The sequence below is a fragment of the Hemitrygon akajei genome, unplaced genomic scaffold (assembly GCF_048418815.1).
Source record: "Hemitrygon akajei unplaced genomic scaffold, sHemAka1.3 Scf000235, whole genome shotgun sequence".
Taxonomy (NCBI): domain Eukaryota; kingdom Metazoa; phylum Chordata; class Chondrichthyes; order Myliobatiformes; family Dasyatidae; genus Hemitrygon; species Hemitrygon akajei.
This window is the reverse complement of record NW_027332117.1, coordinates 138,534-164,495: the sequence shown is the minus strand read 5'-3', so window position 1 is coordinate 164,495 and position 25,962 is coordinate 138,534. Positions and strand designations below refer to the sequence as shown.

At 47.1% G+C, this 25,962-nt stretch overlaps 1 protein-coding gene across 1 annotated transcript; it reads right to left on the bottom strand.

Annotated features, from left to right (window-relative positions):
- Positions 1–265: 265 nt before the first annotated feature.
- Positions 266–25,455, bottom strand: LOC140724475 (uncharacterized). The gene is made up of 8 exons (XM_073038921.1): positions 25,383–25,455; positions 24,408–24,792; positions 22,172–22,235; positions 21,388–21,483; positions 20,740–20,973; positions 17,325–17,347; positions 17,132–17,250; positions 266–297 (listed from the first exon to the last, which is right to left on the bottom strand). Exons 1-8 carry the CDS (start codon positions 25,453–25,455, stop codon positions 266–268), a joined length of 1,026 nt encoding a protein of 341 aa, XP_072895022.1.
- Positions 25,456–25,962: the final 507 nt, after the last annotated feature.

Sequence of the window (25,962 nt, the reverse complement as noted above, 5' to 3'; positions counted from 1 at the left end):
CAATGGAACAATTGCCCTCAAAGTAACAGAGGTTCAAGTTGATGTCAACATACTGGATTAATTTGCGGGGGCAAGGAAATGATCATCCTGTTAAAGGTGTGCTGGAGGACGGTTGGGGACATCATAAGAAGAGTGTTTTTGGTTTGGGTGGCTGGGTTCTTATCACGCTGGGAATATGGGTGCATTGGATGATACAATATGTCCCACTGTAGCTTTTTCTGTAACCCCACCTTGTTTTTTTCCAATGACTTCAGTTGATTTTAGGTTACACGATCGGATTGGGTTCTGTCTGAGAGTCTGTTGGTTCATCAGTATATTAATGAAAGTTATTATCATACAGTAACCATTTCTACAGATGAATCAAAAGATAAGTTAACTGGGGATGTTGGTGTGGCTGTTTTTGTGTGCCTGAATTGCAGGTAATGATAAGGAAATTACCTATAGCCATTTATCAGCAAAGGAAGCAGAATTCTTTCCCAACAATATAGGCTTACAGTGGGTGGAGGAAATTGGTCAGAATACATTTCGGTTTTGATGAGTCTTAAACAGGTCATTCTGGCAGTAGGTCAGATTGACTGTTGGAAACTTGTCAAACCGTATTTCATATATAAAGTTTGATTTATATGTCTGCACATTATGGGCCCTGCACATCACACTGTTGAGGGAAATGATGATGTTGACTATTTAGCACCAAAAGCTGTTAAATGTTAAGCTATGGATATACACCTTCCACTTAGCAAATTAGAAGCTAAAGGGTTGGTAGTGTTAAGATTTACGGGCTTATGGCAAGACGTAGGATAATGGACATAAGGACAGACACCTTTACAGAATACATAAACCTGTTGGGTTTATAGAAGAAGGGCTTAAAACAAGGCAAGGAATGATATTGACTCGACTTAGCAATGCCCACATTATGCTTAATTATGCCTTGTAACTAATTGGAAAACTTCATTCTGTGTTGTGTACATTTTGTCATTATGAAACTGTCGAAACACATACTATTTCAATGTGAAGCGTACAAGGCTGAAGCAAAATCAAATGCAGTCTTCAGTACAATCTTTGCAAGGGTAGATAGTTTTCAAATAAAAACTATTAAATTATGGGACTGACTTTAAATTAATTCACAGTTTGAGCTGGAAAAGGCATGGAATAATTGTGTTAAACCTAAGGAAATGGCATATAAGGTAGCAAAGGTGAGTGGGATGTTGGATTATTGGGATGCTCTTAAAATCCAGCAAAAGGCAACGAAAAAAGCCATAAGAATGGTCAAGACGAAATATGAGGTCAAACTGGCCAATAATATAAATCAGGATACTGGAAGTTTAGTTTTCAGTTACACGAAGAGTGAAAGGGAGATGAGAGTTGATACTGGACCACTGGAAAATGATGCTGGTGAAGTAGTAATGGGGGACAAAGAAATGGCAGATGAACTTAATGAACAATCTTCACTGTCTTTTCTGGTCAGCACCGCCCCCACTTGTCCCATTTAACCTGTCTCATTGCGGGTGGACTTTAGGACCCGGGGGAGCTCAGGACCCGCCGCCCGCAACTGCTGCTGAATCCCCGGTGTTTCTGTTCGGTTGACAGATGCGGTGAACGAGTTAAAATTAATCAATCGACAATGCTTATTTCGTGTTTATTTCACTCCATAGAACCATAGAACACTACAGCACAGAAAACAGGCCATTTGGTGCTTCTAGTCTGTGCGGAAACTTTATTCCGCTCGTCCCATTGACCTGCACCCAGTCCGTAACCCTCCAGACCTCTCCCATCCAGGTATCTATCCAATTTATTCTTAAAACTTAAGAGTGAGCCTGCATTTACCATGTCAGATGGCAGCTCGTTCCATACTCCCACCACTCTCTGTGTGAAGATCCTCCTAATGTTCCCCCTAAACCTTTCCCCTTTCACCCTAAAACCATGTCCTCTCATATTTATCTTTCCTAATCTAAATGGAAAGAACTTACTCGCATTTACTACCTATACCCCACATAATTTTGTAAACCTCTATCAAATCTCCCCTCATTCTTCTACGCTTCAAGGAATAAAGTCCTAACCTGTTCAATCTTTCCCTGTAACTCAACTCCTGAAGACCTGGCAACATCCTAGTAAATCTCTGCACTCTTTCAATCTCTCCAACCTCTCCATGGATACCTCATGTCTGAACTTTCTGAACTAACCTCCCATGTGGGACCTTGTCAAAGGCCTTACTAAAGTTCATGTGGACAACATCCACAGCCTTTCCTTCACCTACTTAGTTGGTAACCACCTCGAGAAACTCTTCGAGATTCATTAAACACGATCTACCATGCACAAAGCCGTACTGACTATCCTTAATCAGCCCTTGGCTGTCCCAATACTTGTAAATCCGATCTCTCAGAACATCCTCCAATAACTTACATACTACTGATGTCAGGCTCACTGGCCTGTAGTTACCTGGTTTACCATTGGAGCCTTTTTTAAACAACGGAACAACATGAACTACCCTCCAATCCTCCGGCACTGCACCCGTGGCTGAAGAAATTTTAAATATTTCTGTCAGGGCCCCTGCAATTTCTACTCTAGTCTCTCTCAAGGTCCGAGGAAATATCAAGTCAGGCCCAGGGAATTTATCTACCTTTATTCGCTGTAAGGCAGTAAGCACCTCCTCCTCCTTAATCTACAAATGTTCCATGACACTACTGCTTGTTTCCCTTCCTTCCATATACACTATGCCAGTTTCCTGAGTAAATACTGATGCAAAAAAACTGTTTAAGATCTCCCCCATCTCATAAGGCTCCACACATAGACGACCACTCTGATCTTCTAGGGGACCAATTTTGTCCCTTACTGTCCTTTTACTCTTAATATACTTGTAGAAACCCTTCAGGTTTTCCTTCACATTATCTGCCAAAGCCACCTCATGTCTTCTTTTTCCCTTCCTGATTTCCTTCTTTAGTATTTTCTTACGTTTTCTATACTCTTTAAGTAACTCATTTGCTCTTTGTTGCCTCTACCTGCTATACACTTCTCTGTTTTTCTTAACCAGATCGCCAATATCCCTTGAAAACCAAGGTTCCCTATGCCTGTTAACTTCGTCTTTAATCCTGGCAGGAAAATGCAAACTCTGCACCCTCAAAATTTCACATTTGGAGGCCTTCCACTTACTGAACACGTCCTTGTCAGGAAAAAAAAACTTATCCCAATCCACTCTTCCTAGATCCTTTTTCATTTCCACAAAATTAGCCCTTCTCCAATTTAGAACCTCAACTCAAGGACCAGACCCGTCCTTATCCATAATTAACTTGAAACTAATGACATTATGGTCACTGGACCCAAAATGTTCGCCTACACACACTTCTGTCACCTGACTGTTTGGTTTCCTAATAGGAGATCAAGTATTGCATCCTCTCTCGTAGGTACCTCTATATATTGATTTAGAAAACTTCCCTGAAAACATTTCACACACTCTAAGCCATCTAGCCCTTTTACAGTTTGGGAGTCCCAGTCAATATGTGGAAAGTTAAAATTCCCTACTATTACAACTTCCTGTTTCTTACATCGGTCTACTATCTTTATACAGATTTGCTCCTCCAATTCTCTCTGACTATTGGGCGATCTGTAATACACCCCTATTAGTGTGGTAACGCCTTTCCCGTTCCTCAGCTCCACCCATATGACCTCTGTAGACAAGCCCTCCGGTCTGTCCTGTCTACGCACAGCTGTGATATTTTCCCTGACTAGTAATGCCACTCCTCCCCCTTTCATCCCTCCCCCTCTATCACGTCTGAAACAACAAATATTTCTATCATGTATAAACCTTAGGTGGGAGGTTATCTTTTTGTATTAATGTATTAAAAATAAATTATAAATTCTACAATGAGAATTACAAATTCTCTTACTGAAGGATTCATATTCAAACAGTATCCAACAAATCAGATTCTTGCATATATGGAAACTGAGATAATTATTTTTGTAAAAATCTCTAACCTGAAGATATTGCAGTAAGTGTGTATGAGAGAGAGAATATTTACTAATTAACTCTTCAAATGTCATCAATCGACCATCACAAAATAAATGATAATAAAAATAAATAAATCTGCAAAAAAAAAACAGATCTCCTTAATCACTAAAGATTAAACAAGTTTGGGAGAGAGAACTTAATATGACCTTTGTTAATGATGGTCAATTCTTCTTTAATATGAACCAATCAGTGTTTAATTCAATTTAAAATTGTTCACTGTTACAATTTCACAAAGGAGAGACTATCCAAAATATTTCCTAACATAGACAATTATTGCGATAGGTGTAAAACTGAAGTAGCCACTTTTTCACATATGTTCTGGTCATGTTCTTCATCAAAATCTTTTTGAAAATCTTTATTTTCTACAATTTCTAAAGCTCTGAAAATTAATTTACAACCTAATGTACAAACCTTTGATTGCTGTTTATACATGCAGTCCTCGCATGACCTTTATCCTCCTCCACCTCACTATCTGCTCTAACACTCTGGTTCCCCTCCCTCTGCAAATCTAGTTTAACCCCCACCCCCCCCCCCCCCAGCAGCACTGGCAAATCTACCCGCAAGAATGTTGGTCCCCCTCCAGTTCCGGGGCAAACCATCCCGTCGGAACAGGCCCCACCTTCCCGGGAACAAAGCCCAATTGTCCAGAAACATGAAGCCCTCCCTCCTGCACCATCTCCTTAGCCACGTATTTAGCTGCACTCTCCGCACATTTATATTTACAGGGACTTTACTCCTGACGCCGGTCCCGGGACCCGACCCGTTTACAGACCCGGAGCGGAACCGGAGCAGATTCTCAGCCATTGGTTTTCATCCCAGGGCGCGAAGAAAGGATAAAGTTTCCCCGTGAATTTATTCCCAGTGAAGGTGTGGAGACGGGACTTGGTCTCCGCGTTGTAAAATGAAACTGTCCCGGACTCGTAACTGAGATAAACTCCCACCCTCCCGGGGATGGGACCGGCAGCGAGACGGGACCCGGGGGAGGGGAGACCGTCCACGTCACAATCCCGATGTAACACGTCACAATCCCGCCCGATGACCCAGAATCCGGTCTCCGGACTCAGACTGACCCGTCCCTTCCTCTTCACAGACTCTGCGGCGACTCCCAGACACCAGTCCCGATTCCCCGTCACCTCCACCTCCCAGTAATGTCTCCCCGATGTGAATCCCTCCGATCCCAGCACACATTCCCAGTGTATGAATCTCTTCCCGGTGTAAGGGAGATCCCTCCGGGTCCAGGTCCGTCTCACACTCTTCCGATCTTCAGACACCTCGAGCCACGGATGCGCCGTTTCCACATCCAGGGTGACAGAGACTGGGGGGAGAAGCAGAGAATTAGAGAGTCCCCGGGTATCGGGGGGAGACTCGGACAGCGCGGCCCCGGGGATCGGGGGGAGACTCGGGCAGCGCGGCCCCGGGGATCGGGGGAGACTCGGACAGCGCGGCCCCGGGGATCGTGGGGGGAGACTCGGACAGCGCGGCCCCGGGGATCGGGGGGAGACTCGGGCAGCGCGGCCCCGGGGATCGGGGGGAGACTCGGACAGCGCGGCCCCGGGGATCGGGGGGAGACTCGGGCAGCGCGGCCCCGGGGATCGGGGGAGACTCGGACAGCGCGGCCCCGGGGATCGGGGGGAGACTCGGGCAGCGCGGCCCCGGGGATCGGGGGGAGACTCGGACAGCGCGGCCCCGGGGATCGGGGGGAGACTCGGGCAGCGCGGCCCCGGGGATCGGGGGGAGACTCGGACAGCGCGGCCCCGGGGATCGGGGGGAGACTCGGACAGCGCGACCCCGGGGATCGGGGGGAGACTCGGGCAGCGCGGCCCCGGGGATCGGGGGGAGACTCGGGCAGCGCGGCCCCGGGGATCGGGGGGGAGACAGGCAGCGCGGTCCCGGGGATCGGGGGGAGACTCGGACAGCGCGGCCCCGGGGATCGGGGGGGAGACAGGCAGCGCGGCCCCGGGGATCGGGGGGAGACTCGGACAGCGCGGCCCCGGGGATCGGGGGGAGACTCGGACAGCGCGGCCCCGGGGATCGGGGGGGAGACAGGCAGCGCGGTCCCGGGGATCGGGGGGGAGACAGGCAGCGCGGTCCCGGGGATCGGGGGGAGACTCGGGCAGCGGGGTCCCGGGGATCGGGGGGGGGGGGGAGACTCGGGCAGCGGGGTCCCGGGGATCGGGGGGGGGGGGAGACTCGGGCAGCGGGGTCCCGGGGATCGGGGGGAGGTTTGACCCGACGAAAGCGGGTGGACAACTAATGTCTCCCCAAGGGTTTTCCACTGAACAGGGAAACATCCTCCCTGACTCCTGCCTGTTGACCCCTGAAAGAATTTTGTGTTTCCATGAGATCTCCTCTCATTCTTCAAAACTGGGAACAGAGAACATAGAATCGGACAGCACAGGAACAGACCCGTCATACAATGTTCACATTCATTTGTGAGTGTGAAGTGGGGGAGTGTGATGGTTTGAGACAGTAAAGGAGGTGATAATGGGAACCAGTAGGGGAGAGATGAATGGCAGATTGAACCAGGAGGGGGAGGGGTGGAAACCCCGTGGGTGAACTGTGTGTCTAGAGTTAATGAGAAGCTAGAGGGGGCAAAGATGGCAGGTGAGGATGACTTTGTCCCCTTTCCCACAACCCCATCCCCCGCAGCCCCTCATTAGGACAGGGGATGAATTTGCAGAGACCCTTAAGCAACACAGGTCCTGATGAAGTGTTTCAGTCTGAACTGTGGACTGTTTACTCTTTTCCATAGAAACTTCCCGGCCTGCTGTTCCCCCAACAATTTGTGTGTGTTACTCTGCTTTAAATATACTCAATTATTTGGCCTCCACAGTTGCCTGTGGCAGATTCACTATCCTGTGGATAAAGGAATTCCTCCTCATCTCTGTCCTAAATGGACATCCCTATAGTCGGAGGCTGTGCTTACTGTTCTCGACCCACCCACATCCTCCCAACATCAACTCTCTCCAGACAGGTGTCAGAGAGATCTGGCGAGACCCTTCATCAGGACCTGTGTAGCTTGGATTACCAGCATCTGCAGATTTTCTCCTGTTTGATTTTTAAAGCAGAAGTTAATAAGTAAACATCTTGATTAGTCAGAATCTCAAAAGTTATGGGGAGGAGGCGGGAGAATAGGGTTGATGGGGATAATAAATCAGCTATTCTGCTAAACTCCCGTGAGTACAGGCCCAGAACCATCAAACACTACTCATATGTTAACACTTTCATTCCCGGAATCATTCTTCTGAATCTTCTGGACCCCCTCCAATGCTAGTACATGTTTTCCGATAGAGGAGACCCAAAACTGCTCACAATACTCCAAGTGTGGTCTGATCAATGCCTTATAAAACCTCAGAATTACATCCTTGCTCTTGTATTCTAATCCTCTCGAAATGAAAGCAAACATTGAGTTTGCCAATCTTACCACTGACACAAACTGCAAGTTAACCTTCAGGGAATCCTGCACAAGGACACCCATGTCCCTTTGCACCTCTGATTTTTGAATTTCGCCCTGTTTACAGAATTGTCTATGTGTTTAATTCCTTCGACCAAAGTCGTACCTGCCTAAGTTTGTACCTGCCAAACTCTACCTGTGCTATCGGTCGATTGAATCTGCTCCGCCATTTTATCATGAGCTGATCCATTCTCCCATTTTCCCACTCCCCCACCTTCTCACCATGACCTTTGATGCCCTGGCTACTCACATACCTATCAATCTCTGTCTTAAATACACCCAATGACTTGGTCTCCACTGCCGCAAGAAATTCACAGATTCACCACCCTCTGGCTAAAAAAATTTCTTCGCATCTCCGTTCTGAATGGGCGCCCTTCAATCCTTAAGTCATGCTCTCTCGTACTAAACTCCCCCACCATGGGAAACAACTTTGCCACATCCACTCTGTCCATGCCTTTTAACGTTCAAAATGTTTCTGTGAGGTTCCCCTTCATTCTTCTAAACGCCACGGAGTACAGTCTAAGAGCGGTCAAATGGTCCTCATATTAACCCTCTCATTCCCGGAATCATTCTAGTGAATCTTCTCTGAACCCTCTCCATTGTCAGAACATCCTTTCTTAAATAAGGAGCCCAAAACTGCACACAGTATTCCAAGTGAGGTCTTACCAGTTCCTTATAGAGCCTCAACATCACATCCCTGCTCCTATACTCTATTCCTCTAGAAATGAATGCCAACATTGCATTCGCCTTCTTCACCACCGACTCAACCTGGAGGTTAACCTTAAGGGTATCCTGCACGAGCACTCCCAAGTCCCGTTGCATCTCAGAACTTTGAATTCTCTCTCCATTTAAATAATAGTCTGCCGTTTATTTCTTCTACCAACGTGCATGACCACACACTTTTCAACATTGTATTTCATTTGCCACTTCTTTGACCATTCTCCTAGTCTATCCAAGTCTCTCTACAGACTCTCTGTTTCCTCAGCACTACCGGCCCCTCCACTTATCTTTGTATCATCAGCAAACTTAGCCACAAAGCCATCTATTCCATAATCAAAATCGTTGATATACAACGTAAAAAGAAGTGGCCCCAACACGGACCCCTGTGGAACACTACTGGTAACCGGCAGCCAACCAGAATGGGATCCTTTATTTCCACTCTGTTTCCTGCCAATCAGCCAACGCTCTATCCACATATGTAAATTTCCAGTAATTCCATGGGCTCTTATCTTGTTTAGCAGCCTCATGTGCAGCACCTTGTCAAAGGCCTTCTGAAAATCCAAATACACAACATCCACTGCATCTCCCTTGTCTAGCCTACTTGTAATCTCCTCAAAAAATTTCAATGGGTTTGTCAGGCAGGATTTTCCTTCAAGGAAACCATGCTGAGTTTGGCCTATCTTGTCATATGCCTCCAGGTACTCGGTAACCTCATCCTTGACAATTGACTCCAATAACTGCCCAACCACCGATGTCAAGCTAACAGGTCTATAATTTACTTTTTGCTTCCTTGCCCCCTTCTTAAATACCAGAGTGGCATTTTCAATCTTCCACTCCTCCGGAACCATTGCCAGAGTCTACTGACTTTTGAAAGATCATTGCTAATGCCTCCGCGATCTCCACAGCTACTTCCTTCAAAACTCAAGGGTGCATTCCATCTGGTCCTGGAGATTTATCTACCCTCAGACTATTCAGCTTCCTGAGTACTTTCTCTGTCGTAATTGTGACTGCGCACACTTCTCTTCCCTGACACCCTTGAGTGTCCGGTATACCGCCGATATATTCCTCAGTGAGGACTGATGCAAATACTCGTTCAGTTCCTCAGCCATCTCCTTATCTCCCATTACAATTTCTCCAGCATCATTTTCTATCGGTCCTTTTGTAAGCTTTTAAAAACTTCCCAATCCTCTGTCCTCCCACTAATTTTTGCTTCCTTGAATGCCCTCTCCTTTGCTTTTACTTTGGCTTTCACTTCTCTTGTCAGCCACGGTCGCATCCTTTTTCCATCCGAAAATTTCTTCTTTTTTGGAATATATCTGTATTGCACCTTCCTCACTTCTCGCATAAACTCCAGCCACTGCTGCTCTGCCGTCCTCCCGCTAGTGTCCCTTTCCAGTCAAATTTGGCCAGTTCCTCTCTCGTGCCACTGTAATTTCCTTTACTCCACTGAAATACCGACACATCGGATTTCGGCTTCTCTTTCTCAAATTTCACGGTGAACTCAGTCATGTTACGATCACTGTCTCCTAACGGTTCCTTCACCTCAATCTCTCTAATCACCTCTGGTTCATTACACAATATCCAATCCAGTACCTCTGATCCCGTAGTGGGCTCAACAACAAGCTGTTCTGAAAAGCCATCCCGTAGACATTCTACAAATTCTCTGTCTTGAGATCCAGTGTTGACCTGATTTTCCCAATCCACTCGCATGTTAAAATCCCCCACAATTATCATAACACTGCCCTTCTGGCAAGCCTTTTCTATTTCCTGTTGTAATTTGTAGTCCACCTCACTGCAGCTGTTATGAGGCCGGTAGATAACTGCCATCAGGGTCCTTTTACCCCTGCGATTTCTTAGCTCAACTCATAAAGATTCTTCCGATCCTATGTCACCTCTTTCTAATGATTTATTATCATTTCTTACCAATAAAGCCACGCCACCCCCTCTGCCTACCTGCCTATCCTTCCGATACACCGTGTATCCTTGGACGTTCAGCTCTCAGAGACATGCATCCTTTAGCCACGTCTCAGTGATGGCCACAAAATTATACCTGCCAATCTGTAGCTGTACGACAAGATCATCCACCTTATTCCTTATGCTGTGTGTATTTAAGTTTAACACCTTAGGCCCAGTATTTGGTACTTTTTGTTTTGATTGCACTGCAACTCATCCCAGTGGCTGCAAATTTGCCGCATCACCTTCCTGTCCTTCCTGACATCTTTACTGCTCACTATCTTAGATTTATTTCTGTTTTCCCCCTCCTCCACTCTATCATTCCGGTTTCCCATCCCCCTGCCAAATTAGTTTAAACCCTTCCTAACAGCTCTATTAAACATTCCCGCTATGATATTGATCCCCTTCGGGTTCAGGTGTAACCTGTCCTTTTCGAAGAGGTAATACATCCCCCTGAAGAGATCCCAATGATCCAAGAATCTGAAGCCCTGACCCCTGCACCAGTCTCTCAGCCACGCATTCATCTGCCTGATCCTACTATTCTTGCCCTCGCTAGCACGTGGCACAGGTAGCAATCCTGAGCTTACTACCCTGGAGGTCCTGCTTCTCAGCTCCCTTCCTAACTCCCGGAAATCTCTCTTCAGGACCTCCTCCCTTTTCCTCTCTATGTCATTGGTACCAACATGAACCAAGACAGCTGGCTGCTCGCCCTCTCCCTTCAGGATATTCTGGACCCGATTCGAGACATCCCGTACCCTGGCACCCGGGAGGCAGCACACCATGCGGGTATCTCTACCAGGCTCACAGAATCTCCTGTCTGTTCCCCTGACTATGGAATCCCCTATGACTACCGCATTCCTCTTCTCCCTCCTTCACTCCTGCACAACAGCGCCAGGCTCAGTGCCAGAGACCCGGTCACCGTGGCCGTCCCCTGTCAGGTCATCCCCCTCAACAGCATCCAAAACGATATACTTGTTGCTGAGGAGGGCAGCCACAGGGGTGCTCTCCACTATCCGGGCATTTCCCTTCCCTCTCCTGACAGTCACCCAGTTTTCTGACCCCTGTAGCCTAGGGATGACTACCTCCCTGTAGCTCCTGTCTATCACCTCTTCATTTTCTCTAATAAGCAGTAGGTCATCAAGTTGCAGCTCCAGATCCCTAACACGGTCTCCGAGGAGCTGAATCTCGGTTCACCTGGTGCAGATGTGGCTATCAGGGAGGCTGGAGGTCTCCCAGGATTCCCACATCTGACACCCTGAACAAAGCACTAACCCTGCAGACAACCTACCTAATTCTACAGGAATGAAACAAAGAAAGATAGGTCTACTCACCCACTTACTTCGCCAAACACACGAACTTTTTAAACCGTTAGCTAATGTGCCCTGCTGTTCCCCCATCCGTCCGGGCCGATTTGCCAAGGGGAGAAAAAGAGTCGGTGCCTCGCTCTCGACTCTTCCCGTTTCCGCCTAAGCCTGTTGAGCCAAAGCCCTACACTCTGCTGCCACCCACTCCGCTGCCCGCTGTATAGGGTGGTCATCTTTTTAAACTCTCCGCGCTGTCCTGCGCAGTCTCGCCGTTCTTGTACGCCAAGTTTTTTACAGAACTGCCTTTCTTCAGAATTTAGCTCCCACGCCGCCCTTCTTGTCCCAATCTAAAAAAAACACCTTCAGTCGTGTATTCATCAGCCTATTCCACACTGTCCACAGGAAATTCAGCAAGGCCTTTGATGTCGTTGATAGACCACACTTGGAGCATTCTCTGCATTTCCAGTTCCCGAGTATGGGGAGGATGTCATTACACTGGACAGGAGGCTTCAGGAGGATGTTACCAGGACTGGGGGCTTGGGTTAAAAACAGAGAGTGGATAAGCTTGGGCTATTCAGCTGTCGTGTAGGATGTTCAGGTATGACCCCTTATTGAGGTAAATAATTCATAAGGGGCTTAAATAGCATTTCTTTTTCCAAGATATGGGAGTACAGAACCAGAGGCCTCAGATTGAAAGTGAGATGGGAAATTTTTCTGAGTGGTCTATCGGGTAACATTCTCATAGAGAGGGAGGTTGGTAAATGGAATTTACCATCAGACGCTGTACAAACAGGTAAAAATAAAAGATTTTAAAATAAATTTGGGCAGGTACACAGATGGGAAATGGTTAGAGGGATGGGGGTGGGGGGTGCAAACACACACAAATGGTCCATGCTCAAGAAGACATCTTAGTCTTGCAGATTGATGAAGTGGGCCGTGGGTTCAACATCCGTTAAACCCTCCCAGATCATCCTCCTGAGGAATCTCACCCCGGAGTCTGTCTGTGAAGTGTTGATGTGACATCACGTCAGAGGGCAGCTCAGTGCCACAGAACAGACAGACTGGGTAAGGACGGAAGATTTCAATCCTAAATGGGAATGTGTGCCTATTTCTGTGGCCGTGTGTCACACTTGACTGAGTTGTTTAAATGAATAAATGACTTTCTCTGAAGAGATTGGTTTCCAGGTTACTGAGGGAAATAACAACGTACATTGCTGAGGCTCTGACTACAATCTGCCAGTCCTTCCTGTGTATGTGTGTGAGGGAGCTTTGCCAGGCCGGTTATGCTGTGTGTGCTTCTCCCGAGATGAAATCTTGACCCATGTCAATGCTTGTTGGTGTGTCCGAGCTCATTCTCACAATGCTTCAATGTAGTGGTCTGATCACCATAAGACATAGGAGCAGAATTAGGCCATTTGTCCATCGAGTCTGCTCTGCCATTCAATCATGGCTGATCCTTTTTTTCCCTCCTCAGCCCCACTCCCTGGCCTTCTCCCCGTAACATTTGATGCTGTGTCCAATCTAGAACCTATCAAGCTCTGCCTTAAATACACCCAACAAGTTCCACAAATTCACCAGCCGCTGGCTCAAATTTCTTCGCATCTGTTTTAAATAGACCCCCCTCTATCTTGAGGCTGTGCCCTCTTGTCCTAGACTCCACCACCATGGGAAACATCCTTTCCACATCTACTCTGTCTAGGCCTTTCAAAATTCGAAAGGTTTCAATGAGATCCCCCCTCATCTTTCTAAATTCCAGCCAGTACAGACACAGAGTTATCAAACGTTCCTTGTATGATAACCCTTTCATTCCTGGAATCATCCTTATGAAATGAACCTTCTGCAATGCCAGCACATCTTTTCTTAGATGAGGAGCCCAAAACTGTTCACAATACTCAAGGTGAGGCTTCACCAGTGCCTTATAAAGCCTCAGCATCACATCCTTGCTCTTGAATTGAATGCTAACATTGGATTTGCCTTCCTCACCACTGACTCTACCTGCAAGTTAACCTTTAGGGTGTCTGCAGAATGACTACTAAGTCCATTTTCAACTCAGCTTTTTGGGTTTTCTCCCCATTTGAAAAAAAATATCTGCACATTATTTCTACGACCACAGTGCATGGCCATGCATTGCCCAACATTGTATATCATTTGCCACTTTCTTTCCCATTCTCCTCATCCAAGTCCTTGTCCAGCCTAACTGTTTCCTCAACACTACCAGCCCCTCCACCAATCTTCGTTATCATATGCAAACTTGGAAACAAAGCCATCTACTCTAGGACAAGAGGGTATGACTTCATGATTGAAGGACGTCCTTTTAGAACTGAGATGCGGAGAAACTACTTTATTCAGTGTGTGGAAAATCTATGGAATTTGTTGCCACAAGTGGCTGTTAAGGCCAAGTCATATTTATGGCAGAGATAGATAGGTTCTTGATTAGCCAGGGCATCAAAGGGTATAGGGTGAAAGCAGGGGAGTGGGGATGACCGGAAGAATTAGATCAGCCCATGACTGAATGGTGGAGTAGACTCGATGGGCCAAATGGCCTACTTCTGCTCCTATATCTTATGGTCTGTTCCATCAGCTAAATCTTGATATACAGCATAAAATGAAGGTGTCCTAACACTGACCCCTGTGGAACACGAGTCAGTGGCAGCCAACCAGAAAACCTTTACTCTCATTCGCTGTTTCCTACCAATCAGCCAATGTTCTAACCATGCCTGTAACTTTTCTGTAATACCATGCCGTCTTAACCTGGTTACCACCTTCATGTGTGGTACCTTGTCAAAGGCCTTCCGAGATTCCAAATATACAACATCCACTACATCCCCTTTATCGATCCTGCTTGTAATCTCCTCAAAGAATCCCAACAGGTTTGTCAGGCAGGATATTCCCTTAACGAAGCCATGCTGACTTGTCCTATCTTGTCCAGTGTCACCAAGTATTCCATAACCTCATACTTAACAATTGACTCCAATTTCTTCCCAACCACAGAAGTGATGCTAACTGGTCAATAATTTCCTTTCTGTTGCCTTCCTCCTTACTTAAAGAGTTAAGTGACATTTGCCATTTTCCAGTCCTCTGGCACAATGCCAGGGTCCAACGATTTTTGAAAGATCATTTGAAATGCCTCCATAATTTCTACTGCAACCTCTTTCAGAACACTAGGGTGCAGTTCATCTGGTCCGCGTGACTTATGTACCTTTAGTTCTTTCAACTTTTTGAGCACCTTCTCCCTTGTAACAGTAACTGCACTCACTTCTCTTCCCTCGCACTCTTCAACACCGGGCACAGTGCGAGTGTCCTCCACCTTCTCCTTTGTAACAGTAACTGCACTCACTTCTCTTCCCTCGCACTCTTCAACACCGGGCACAGTGCTAGTGTCTTCCACGGTGAAGACTGGTGCAAAATATTTGGTTTATCTGCCATCTCTTTATCCCGCGTTATTATATATCCGGCCTCATTTTCTAGTGGTCCTATATCCACTCTCATCTCTGTTTTTTTTTACAATACTTGAAAAACAATTTGATATTGTTTGCTAACTTGTTTTACAAAGACCGGTGTGTAAAAAGGGCCTGAAGGATCTTTGGAGACCAGAGTCACCCCAACCACAAACTGTACCAGTTGCTACCATCCGGGATACGGTACTGCAGCATAAAAGCCAGGAGCAACAGGCTCCGGGACAGCTTCTTCAACCAGGCCATCAGACTGATTAACTCATGTGGACACAACTGTATTTCTCTGTTATATTGACCAGCCTGTTGTACATATTATTCATCATAAATTACTATAAATTGCACATTGCACGTTTAGATGGAGACATAACATAAAGATTTTTCATCCTCATGTATATGAAGGATGTAAGTAATAAAGTCAATTCAATTCAAATCGATTTCTTGTTTATTTTTTCCCACCCAATCATCCTCTTAGTTCCTCTCTGTAGATATTTAAAAGCTTCCCAATCCTCTGTCTTCCTACTAATTTTTGTTTAGTTGTATGCCCTCTCTTTTGCCTTTACATTAACTTGTCTTCCCTTGTCAGCCACGGTTTTACTATTTTGCCATTTGAGTATTTATTTATTTTTGGAATACATCTATCCTTCACCTTTCTTACTTCCCCAGAAACTGACACCATTTCTGCTCTGCTCTCATCCCTGCCAGCATCTCCTTCCAATTTGCTTTGGCCAACTCCTCTCTCAGACCACTGGAATTTCTTTTACTCCTCTGAAATACTACAATGGCAGACTTTAATTTCTCCTTATCAAATATCAAGTTGAACTCAGTCATGTTGTGAGCACTGCTTCCTAAGGTTTCTTTTAACTACTCACCTCTGGTTCAATACATAACACCCAATCCAGTAGAGCTGTTCCCCGAGTAGGCTCAACGACAAACTGCTCTAGAAAGTCATCACATTGCATTCAACAAACTCACTCTCTTGAGATCCTTTACCAACCTGATTTTCCCAATTGACCTGCATGTTGAAATCTCCCATGATTATCATAACATTGTCCTTTTCATCAGCCTTTTCTATTTCCAGTTGTAATCTGTGGGCCTCAACCCACTGACTGTTGGGAGGCCTGTATATGACTGGTGTCAGTGTCATTTTTACTTTTGCAGTTCCTTACCTCAACCCAGAAGATTCAACATCTTCCAATCTTATGTCACATCTAGCTGCTGATTTACCAGCAGAGCCACACCACCCCATCAGCCTTCCTTCCTTCCTCCGATACATTGTGTAACCTTGGACTTTCAGCTCCCAACTACAACCATCCTTCAGCCACGATTCCGTGATGGCCACAACATCATACCTGACAATCGGTAATAGTGCAACAAGATCATCCACCTTATTTCTCATACTCCATGCATTGAGATATAACACTTTGTGTACTGTATCTGCTACCCTTTTTAATTCTGCATCCCTAATGCACTGATACTCATCCTGCTGGCTGCAATTTTGTCCGCGCATCTGTCCGCCCTATCTGACAGTCTGACTGCACGCTATCTTTGCATTTTTATCATCAGTCCTATCCAGAGTCCCTTCACTCTCGTTCCCACCCCACTGCCAAATTAGTTGAAACCCTCCCTAACAGCTCTATCGAACCTCTCTCAGAGAATATTGTTCCCCCTCGGGTTCAGGTGCAACCTGTCACTTTTGAACAGGTCATACTTCCCCCAGAAGAGATCCCAATGATCCAAGAAGCTGAAGCTCTGCCCCCTGCACCAGCTTCTCAGCCACACATTCAGGAGGGGGTGGGGTGAAGACCTGTGTCAGTCAGAGTCTGCACTCCCAGCTCACAAAGGACTTGTGTATTTCCCTGACAATCCCGGTCACCACACTGATACCTGCTTTTATTCCCTACAATATTATCGTCAGTATTAAATTCCCAGCTCCTGTGGAAGGATTCAAATTCATGTTTTGGCGTGTTAGTGCAGTGTGCCTGGGATCAGGACACAGTGGTTCATCTGCCAGTCCCGTGTATTGGTTGTATTGTGACCCTGTGCTGGTGTGTTCAGGGGTCTGACTTCTCCAGCTGACCATGTGACAGTGATCGCTCCCAGTCGGTGGGGTTGATGTGGAATAAACTTTGGTTCCCCTTAATTATAATTATAAATATAGGTTCTCCTCCTATAATTATAGACAATCCTTGCTTCAAATTAGAACGCAACTGAACAAGGAGAAATGAATCTTTGTAAGTTTTACCTCGGTTAATGGCATCAAGTGTTTCTCTCAGCACTGTGTTCAACAAATAGAGGTGATCAAATTTTTCAACCGGTAGGGCCTCATCTGTCACTGACAATTCCTGGACATCATCATTAATCCTGTAAATATTAAACTGCTGGTTATTAACTGCAATTTTGAACTATACAGGTTTTCACAAAAAAGTATGTCCTACCTCCTGTTCCAATGAGCTTCCTCCTGAAATAAATCAAACACAAATCTGATTAGACTTGGACTTACTGTCCACATCCTGAATTTCATCCAAATCATTACAAGGTGTTGAAAATTCCCACTCACACACATGGACAATAGAGAACCACGGGGTAAATGACAGGGAAAGTTTCTGAATGTCAGACCATTACTAAGAGGATGAAACTTACAGGGAAGACAGGACAGGTTGTCCATTTTCATCTGGATATGATATCAGGGTGACAAGATGGAGGAATTTAAGATCAGTGATGGATTTAATTGTGAGAGGTGGGGGGTGAAGTACCTCTCTTTATGGGAAGAATTGTGGGAGGTGAAATTCCAGATTGATTTTAATAAATCCCATAAGAAATTTAGTGAAGTGGAACTCGCTGCCACAGGAGTGGTTGAAGCGGAACAGCAGAGATTGAATGTAATGGGGAAACTGGATAAACACGTGAGCGACCATCGAGTTCGGTGCTGTGTTGCTGGGTGTGGTGAGTATGTGGGAGGAGAATTTTGAAGCAGGGAAATTGATAGAAGATGATGGACCGAATGGCCTGTTTCTGATGGAGACTGGACGAGATGTACCCCAGGCCACTGTGGGAGGAGATTGTTTCTGATGGAGAGCGAACGAGATGTACCCCAGGCCACTGTGGGAGGAGATTGTTTCTGATGGAGAGCGGACGAGATGTACCCCAGGCCACTGTGGGAGGAGATTGTTTCTGATGGAGACCGGACGAGATGTACCCCAGGCCACTGTGGGAGGAGATTGTTTCTGATGGAGACCGGACGAGATGTACCCCAGGCCACTGTGGGAGGAGATTGTTTCTGATGGAGACCGGACGAGATGTACCCCAGGCCACTGTGGGAGGAGATTGTTTCTGATGGAGACCGGACGAGATGTACCCCAGGCCACTGTGGGAGGAGATTGTTTCTGATGGAGACCGGACGAGATGTACCCCAGGCCACTGTGGGAGGAGATTGTTTCTGATGGAGACCGGACGAGATGTACCCCAGGCCACTGTGGGAGGAGATTGTTTCCGATGGAGACCGGACGAGATGTACCCCAGGCCACTGTGGGAGGAGACTGTTTCCGATGGAGACCGGACGAGATGTACCCCAGGCCACTGTGGGAGGAGATTGTTTCTGATGGAGACCGGACGAGATGTACCCCAGGCCACTGTGGAAGGAGATTGTTTCTGATGGAGACCGGACGAGATGTACCCCAGGCCACTGTGGGAGGAGATTGTTTCTGATGGACAGCGGACGAGATGTACCCCAGGCCACTGTGGGATGAGATTGTTTCTGATGGAGACCGGACAAGATGTACCCCAGGCCACTGTGGGAGGAGATTGTTTCTGATGGAGACCGGACGAGATGTACCCCAGGACACTGTGGAAGGAGATTGTTTCTGATGGAGACCGGACGAGATGTACTACAGGCCACTGTGGGAGGAGATTGTTTCTGATGGAGACCGGACGAGATGTACCCCAGGCCACTGTGGGAGGAGATTGTTTCTGATGGAGACTGGACGAGATGTATCCCAGGCCACTGTGGGAGGAGATTGTTTCTGATGGAGACCGGATGAGATGTACCCCAGGCCACTGTGGGAGGAGATTGTTTCTGATGGAGACCGGACAAGATGTACCCCAGGCCACTGTGGGAGGAGATTGTTTCTGATGGAGACCGGACGAGATGTACCCCAGGACACTGTGGAAGGAGATTGTTTCTGATGGAGACCGGACGAGATGTACCCCAGGCCACTGTGGGAGGAGATTGTTTCTGATGGAGACCGGACGAGATGTACCCCAGGACACTGTGGGAGATTGTTTCTGATGGAGACCGGACGAGATGTACCCCAGGACACTGTGGGAGGAGATTGTTTCTGATGGAGACCGGACGAGATGTACCCCAGGCCACTGTGGGAGGAGATTGTTTCTGATGGAGACCGGACGAGATGTACCCCAGGCCACTGTGGGAGGAGATTGTTTCTAAAGGAGACCAGATGAGATGTACCCCAGGCCACTGTGGGAGGAGATAGTTTCTAAAGGAGACCGGACGAGATGTACCCCAGGCCACTGTGGGAGGAGATTGTTTCTATAGGAGACCGGATGAGATGTACCCCAGGCCACTGTGGGAGGAGATTGCTGAGCCTCTGGTGATTATCTTTGCATCATCAATGGGGACCAGAGGTTCCAGTGGATTGGAGGGATGCAGAGGTCATTCCCTTATTCAAGAAAGGGAGGAGAGATAGCCCAGAAAATTATAGACCAGTAAGTGTTACTTCAGTGGTTGGTAAGTTGATGGAGAAGATCCTGAGAGGCAGGATTTATGAACATTTGGAGAGGCATAATATGATCAGGTATAGTCAGCATGGCTTTGTCAAAGGCAGGTCGTTCCTTATGACCCTGATTGAATTTTTTGAGGATGTGACAAAACACATTGATGAACGTAGAACAGTAGATGTAGAGTATATGGATTTCAGCAAGGGATCCAAGGGGACATTGATTTGTTCAACCAGAATTGGCTTGCCCACAGAAGACAAAGTGTGGTTGTAGACGGGTCATATTCTGCATGGAGGTTGGTGACCAGTGGTGTGCCTCAGGGCTCTGTTGTGGGACCCCTTATCTTTGTGATTATTATAAATGCCCTGGATGAGGAAATGGAGGGATGCGTTAGTAAATTTGCTGATGACACAAATGCTGGGGATGTTGTGGATAGTGTGGAGGGCTGTCAGAGTTTACAGCAGGACATCGATAGGATGAAAACTGGGCTGAGAAGTGGCAGTTTGGAGTTCAACCCAGATAAGTGTGAGGTGGTTCACTTGGTAGGTCAAATAAGATGGCAGAATATGGTATTAATGGTAAGACTCTTGGCAGTGTGGAGGATCAGTTGTCTGGTGAAAAACAGTTTACTGCCATTTGTAAATGCTGTGTCTAGGAGCGACGCATCTGTTTTCTGTCTTTGATTGCCCTGTCTGCATTGTGTTCTGTTACGTGATTGTTATGGTAACTAGTCACGCGTGTGGGGTGTGGTAATAGTGAAGGGAATAAGTTACGTATTCGTGCTTTGTTCTGGGCAGTCTTGAGCTGAGGACGGATGGATATCATATCGTTTGTTAACCGCTTTGTTGCTGATTAATTTACGATTAATTACGCTGAAGTTTCATTGCTTCATGATTGTCTGTTGCAGATAAAGGATCGAATACAAATCTTCGACATTTTGGAAGGTGATTATTCGTGTGATTGACGTGTGCGTCATACAGGTCGAACAATCTGTGTGAGATCACCAGCAGCGGCAATTGATTTGTTAGAATTGGCCGCTGTGCTGTGTTTATTTCAAATATACCACTGTTCATTTAGTGCCCTTTGACAGAAACAAATTGAAATGTAATCCCTCACCTTGAGAAATATCACACCGTCTTTTTGATCCATCTGTTCCTTTAACTTAGTGATTTCCTCCTGAATAATCCTTATATTCTCTTGGAGAGCTAGAAGATTTTTCTCCATTTTGTCGAGAATCCTCTTCTCTTCTTCTTTGAGATCCCTGAGTAAGCTCTGCTCTTTCTCAGTGATAATCTGGCGCAGTTCAGCAAACTGGGATGTGATGTAGGTCTGAATGCTGGGTGACTGTTTCTGTCAAATGAAAGTGAAGATTAATTTACTGTATTGCTGTGTTGTATTTCCTGATGACATTAAGGAGACCATTTGGTCCATTAATGTCCATGCTAGCTCTGAAACATTCCCATCAACCCCATTCACTGACGTTTTCCTGAAATCTATTCTCCCCATTGACCCATTTACTCCCATCTGATACACACACACCCTCCCCACCTTTACAGGGTTAACGGTAATTAGCCATTCATCCGGCATGCCCTTGGGATGTGTCATAGTCTCTTGTGGTCACAGGGAGAGCATGCAAACTCCACACAGACAGCAACAGAGGTCAGGATCGAACGCTGGTCACTGGAGCTGCGATACTCAGCTATTCTGCATTAAAGGGAGCAAAACTCGACTGTAATATCAGAAATTCCGCTCAGGAAGCCTCACCCGAACTCCGGAAATCTTCTCTTTCTGTTGCTGCTCCTTTTTCTGGAAGTATGATTTCTTTTTTGTGAGAGAGTCTAAGGAAGATTTTAGCTGATCCTGGAAGTCAGAGAGCGAAGGAAATAGAAACAAAGATGCATCAAAAGAAACAGGTGATCAAACCCGATTATCACACAAAATGCCGGAGGAACTCAGTGAGTCAGGCAGCATCTATTCAGGGGAAATAAACAGTCGGTGTTTCGGGATGAGACCCTTCATTAGGACTGGGAAGGAATGGGACAGAAGCCAGAATAAAAAGGTTGGGGATGAGAACCAGCTGACAGCTGACGGATGAGACAACGTGAGGGGGAACGTGGGGGAGGGTGATGAAGTGAGAAGCTGGGAGGGGACAGGTGGAAGAGGTAAAGAGCTGGAGAAGAAGGAATCTAGTACGAGAGGACAATCGACCATGGAAGAAACGGGAGGAACTGGGCTGTTTGCGGTCCTGAATGGTGACGAGGGAGGAGGTTAGGAGTCAGGTCCCACTTGTCCCGTTTGCAGGTATCAGTGTCAGGAGGGAGATCAGTGGGGAGGAGCGAGTGGATCAGGGCGATACAGGATGTGGACCGCGATCCGTATGGAGAGCGGAGAGTTGCGGGGTGCGGAGTTGGGCTGTGGGACGGAGAGATGCTAGAATCCCGTTGGAAATGGCGGAAGTTGCAGAGAGTGATGTGTTTGTTTTGGAGGCTCATGTGATATTATGTAGGAGAAAGGAAATGTGTTAAGTATCAAATTAACGTTAGATTACCTTGTAGATTTTAACAGCTTCTTTAATCGGCTTGAAGCGGTGCTCTCTGTGTTCCTGCGCGTCTCTACAGATCAGACAGATCAGTGTCTTGTCCGTTTCACAAAACAGCTTCAGTTCTTCCTCATGTTCCTCGCAGTGATGTTTACTTTCCTTCCCTTTCGGATTCAGGTTTAGATTTCGAGCTTTTTCAGCCAGATTTGCTAAGGCCCGATTCACCCTGAGGGTGCGGTCAGCAAACTCCTCTCTACATTCCGGGCAGGAGTTTCTCTCCTCCCTTTCCCAACACCGTGTGATACAAGAGCGACAGAAGTTGTGTCCACACTCTAGTATAACCGGATCGGTGAAGAAATCCAGGCAGACGGGACAAATTGTCTCCTCGGTCCAACTCTCGGCCGGTCCTTTCGAAGCCATGTTAACTCCCAGCACTTCCTGATTCAGAATGCTTTCACTTTCGGGGAGCTGCTGATCCCCTGCAGTACCGTGATTGTCCACTACACGCGCTGCAGACTCAGGGAATGAACATTAAGCTGCTCTCTGTGGGAAGGAATTGTGGTATCTATATCAGGGAAGGATCAGAAACAGATTAAGCTGGTCAGAACAGAATGAAAACTCAGCCATGGACTGCCTAAGCCCGGCTATGAAAGGAGGAGTGTTGGGGATGGGGCTAGCAAACCCATCCCATAAAAGCCCAGTGTGACAGAAACGTCAACTGAATCTCCACAGGCCTCATCCCTGGGATCAGAAGGACCTTCCCCTGGAAGACGATTGAATTTGTGTGGTGAAAGCAGAGGCCACAGGGCTGATCAACCCTCGGAGAGCTGCTGGTGGCCGCCTGTGTCCCGATCGGCGTGATGGGCTAAAGAAGAAGCAGAACAGAAATGAAGCCGGAGAGAAGAGCCTGGTTCAGTCTGAGGCCGGACTGAAAGGGACAAGTTCTGAAAAGAGACTGCAGATGCTGGAATCTCGAGTAAGAAACATGAGGCTTGAAGAACTGAGTGGGTCGGGCAGCAACTGCAGAGAGAAATGTACAATCGACTTTCCGGGTCGAGATCCTTCATCTGGACTGTCTCAACCCGAAATGTCGATTCTCCATTTCCCTCCACAGACGCTGCCTGACGAGCTGTGTAACACCAGCAGCTCGTTTTTACTTTTCTGCAGGTATAAAGAGAGTCAGGCTGGGGGGTGACACGATGGGACAGTAAATATTTAAAATGATTATTAAATGAGTTCATACCATGCGAGTGGGGATGTGGAGGATATTGTGCGGTGAGGAGACAGATGCAGTGGTGATGACCGACTTGTGGCTGCAGGAAAAAGCACAGGACGGGACATTCTACGTCACAAGGTATTGGATTCGGTCCAGTACATCACGGGGTGGAGCCCTCCCCAACATCGAGCACATCGACATGAAACGCTGTCGGAGCTTCCATCATCAGAGATATTCACCACCCAGGCCAGGATCTTTTCTCGTGCCTCACTCGGGTAGAAGCCTCAGGACTCGCACCACCAGGGTCAGAAACAGTTACTACCCCTCAGTCATCAGGCTCTTGAACAAATCAAAGATAACTACGCTGACTTGCCCATCCGCTGAGATGCTCCCACAACGAATGATCACACTGGGCCTGTCTCCGAATGAGAGAAATAAGAGACAGATACAGTCTCGCAGGGCTGGGCCAGGAATGATGTTTCCTCCGGGTGGAGTGTGTAGCCAAGCGCCACAGACTCAAAACCCGAGGTCATATTTGGGGGCTCGGCAGGAAAATAGTGATTCTGAGTGAATAACAGAATCAGAGTGAGGGGCCGAATGGCCACGTCAGCGCCTGCTGCTTATTTTCTAAATTGCGAGTTTACCTTTGCGCCTTGTTCTCCCTTGGCCTTCAGCCTGTCGGATTGCACAGGGGAGCGGTGAGAGCTCCGGAGATCCATCAGCAGCCGCTGCGGTTATTTCATGCTCTTGTTATTTATCCTGTTTCTCCATATTTGCATTTGCACAGTTTGTTACCTTCAGCACTCTGGCTGATCTGTCATGACGCTGTTATAGTTACTACTCTACAGAATTCTTTTTAGTATGTGTGCAGGAAAATGAATCTCGGTGCTTTATGTGGTGATTTATTTGTACTCCGATAATAAAATTTACTTTGAACTTTGAGCCTCAGGGAACTTGCTTTGATTCTGAGAACAAACTGTGACTGACACCTCCGGCTCCCGGCAGCAGCCCGACCTCAGACAAACTCACAGCCAATCAGAGAACAGCGCTGGAACAAACATGCTCTCATTGGTGGAGCGTGTCATTGGGCGGGACACCGAGCGCTCAGAATGGAACTGGAAGCGACTGGACCCGGTGAGAAGTTGGAGATCGGGAGCGGCACTTCGGGGAAAGTCTGCAACACCAGCCGGGGTCTTAATTCCTTCAGGTGGCAGAGGTGAGGAGACTGGGTGAGAGTCCGTGAGATGTTTCAGCAACACGGAGAGTGCCTGGTCTTTCCCCGCCGTGGATCGGAGCCGGTTGTCCGAAGCTGCCTCCCAGACCCGTCCCCTGTTGCTGGGAGACAGGAGATGCCCCGCAGTGGCTGCCAATGGATCTCCGGAACTCTCACCGCGTCTCTGTGCAATCCGACAGGCTGAAGCCCAAAGGGAAAGACTGCACAGGTAAACTTGTGCTTTAGGAAATAAACATGATCGGTGTGGCCATTCGACCCCGTGTGCCTTCTCTGCCCTTCATTCATCGCCACTTTCCCGCAGTGTTTCCGTCACCGCTGTGGCCCTGAATTTGCCTTTTGAACTTAGAAACCTTGTGGAGAAAATTCCAAAGATTCACTGCACTCTGGGTGGGGAAATTCATGTGAGACTGTCTCAGTCAGACCACCTCTTATTTCTCTACTTTTGAGACCGTCCCAGCCTGTGTAATATCTCAGTGGACACACACACCCCCACCCCATCAGTCAATGTGGGAAACCTTCTCTTCATTCCCTGCATCCCAGAGGCTGACTCCGGGAGGGAGACCAGACCTGTACACAGTGTTCCATGTCCACTCTCACTAGGACCCCATGTACAGTATCGTCAGCATCAACGATAGAATGAATGGCTTCCCGCTTGCAGAACAGGTGGAGCATCTCACTGTGGTGTGAACTTGCTGATGTATCTTCAGGCTGGATGACTGAGTAGTTCCCCTCCCTCACAGGTGAATGGCCTCTCCCCACGGTGAGCTCACTGGCGAGTAGGCTGTGAGTGAATCCCTTCCCACACTGAGAGAAGGAGAATGGCATCTCACTGGGATCAACCATCTGGCAATTCAGAAAGGTGAATAAGATGATGAGGGATAGAGGCTTTTTCCCAAGACTGAAACGGCTCACAGGAGGGGGCATAGTTTTAAGGTGCTTGGAAGTCGGTACGAGGGGGATGTCAGAGGTAAGTTTTTCACACAGAGTGGTGAGTGTGTGGAATACACTGCGAAGGTGGGAGAGATGGATACAATAGGGTATTTCAAGAGACTCTCGGATAGATACATGGAGCTAGGATGAATAGAGGGCGATGTAGTAGGGAGATTCTAGGCAGTTTCTCAGTTAGATTGCATGATCTGCACAACATTCTGGGATGAAGGGTGTGTAATGAAATGTAGATTTCTTTGTTTCTGTATGAACTCCTCACCTTCTAACAAGGCAAGGATCAGGCATCTAGAGTGACCATCAAATTCTCTGACTGTACTCCTGTCTGTATGAGAATGGGCTATTTCTGTCTTCAATCAACCTGTGATTTGGCTCAATTTGTCCTTTGGTATTATTTCAGTTCTG

Bases quoted from the DNA above. Each gene is read 5' to 3' on its own strand.
- LOC140724475 (XM_073038921.1), bottom strand. From the start codon at position 25,455: ATGGTTGATCCCAGTGAGATGCCATTCTCCTTCTCTCAGTGTGGGAAG. The intron at 24,793-25,382 runs GTGAGCTCACCG...TTTGGGCTTCAG, and splicing joins CACTCACAGCCTACTCGCCA to CCTGTCGGATTGCACAGAGA. The intron at 22,236-24,407 runs GTGAGTTTGTCT...TCTGATCTGTAG, and splicing joins GCGCTGTTCTCTGATTGGCT to AGACGCGCAGGAACACAGAG.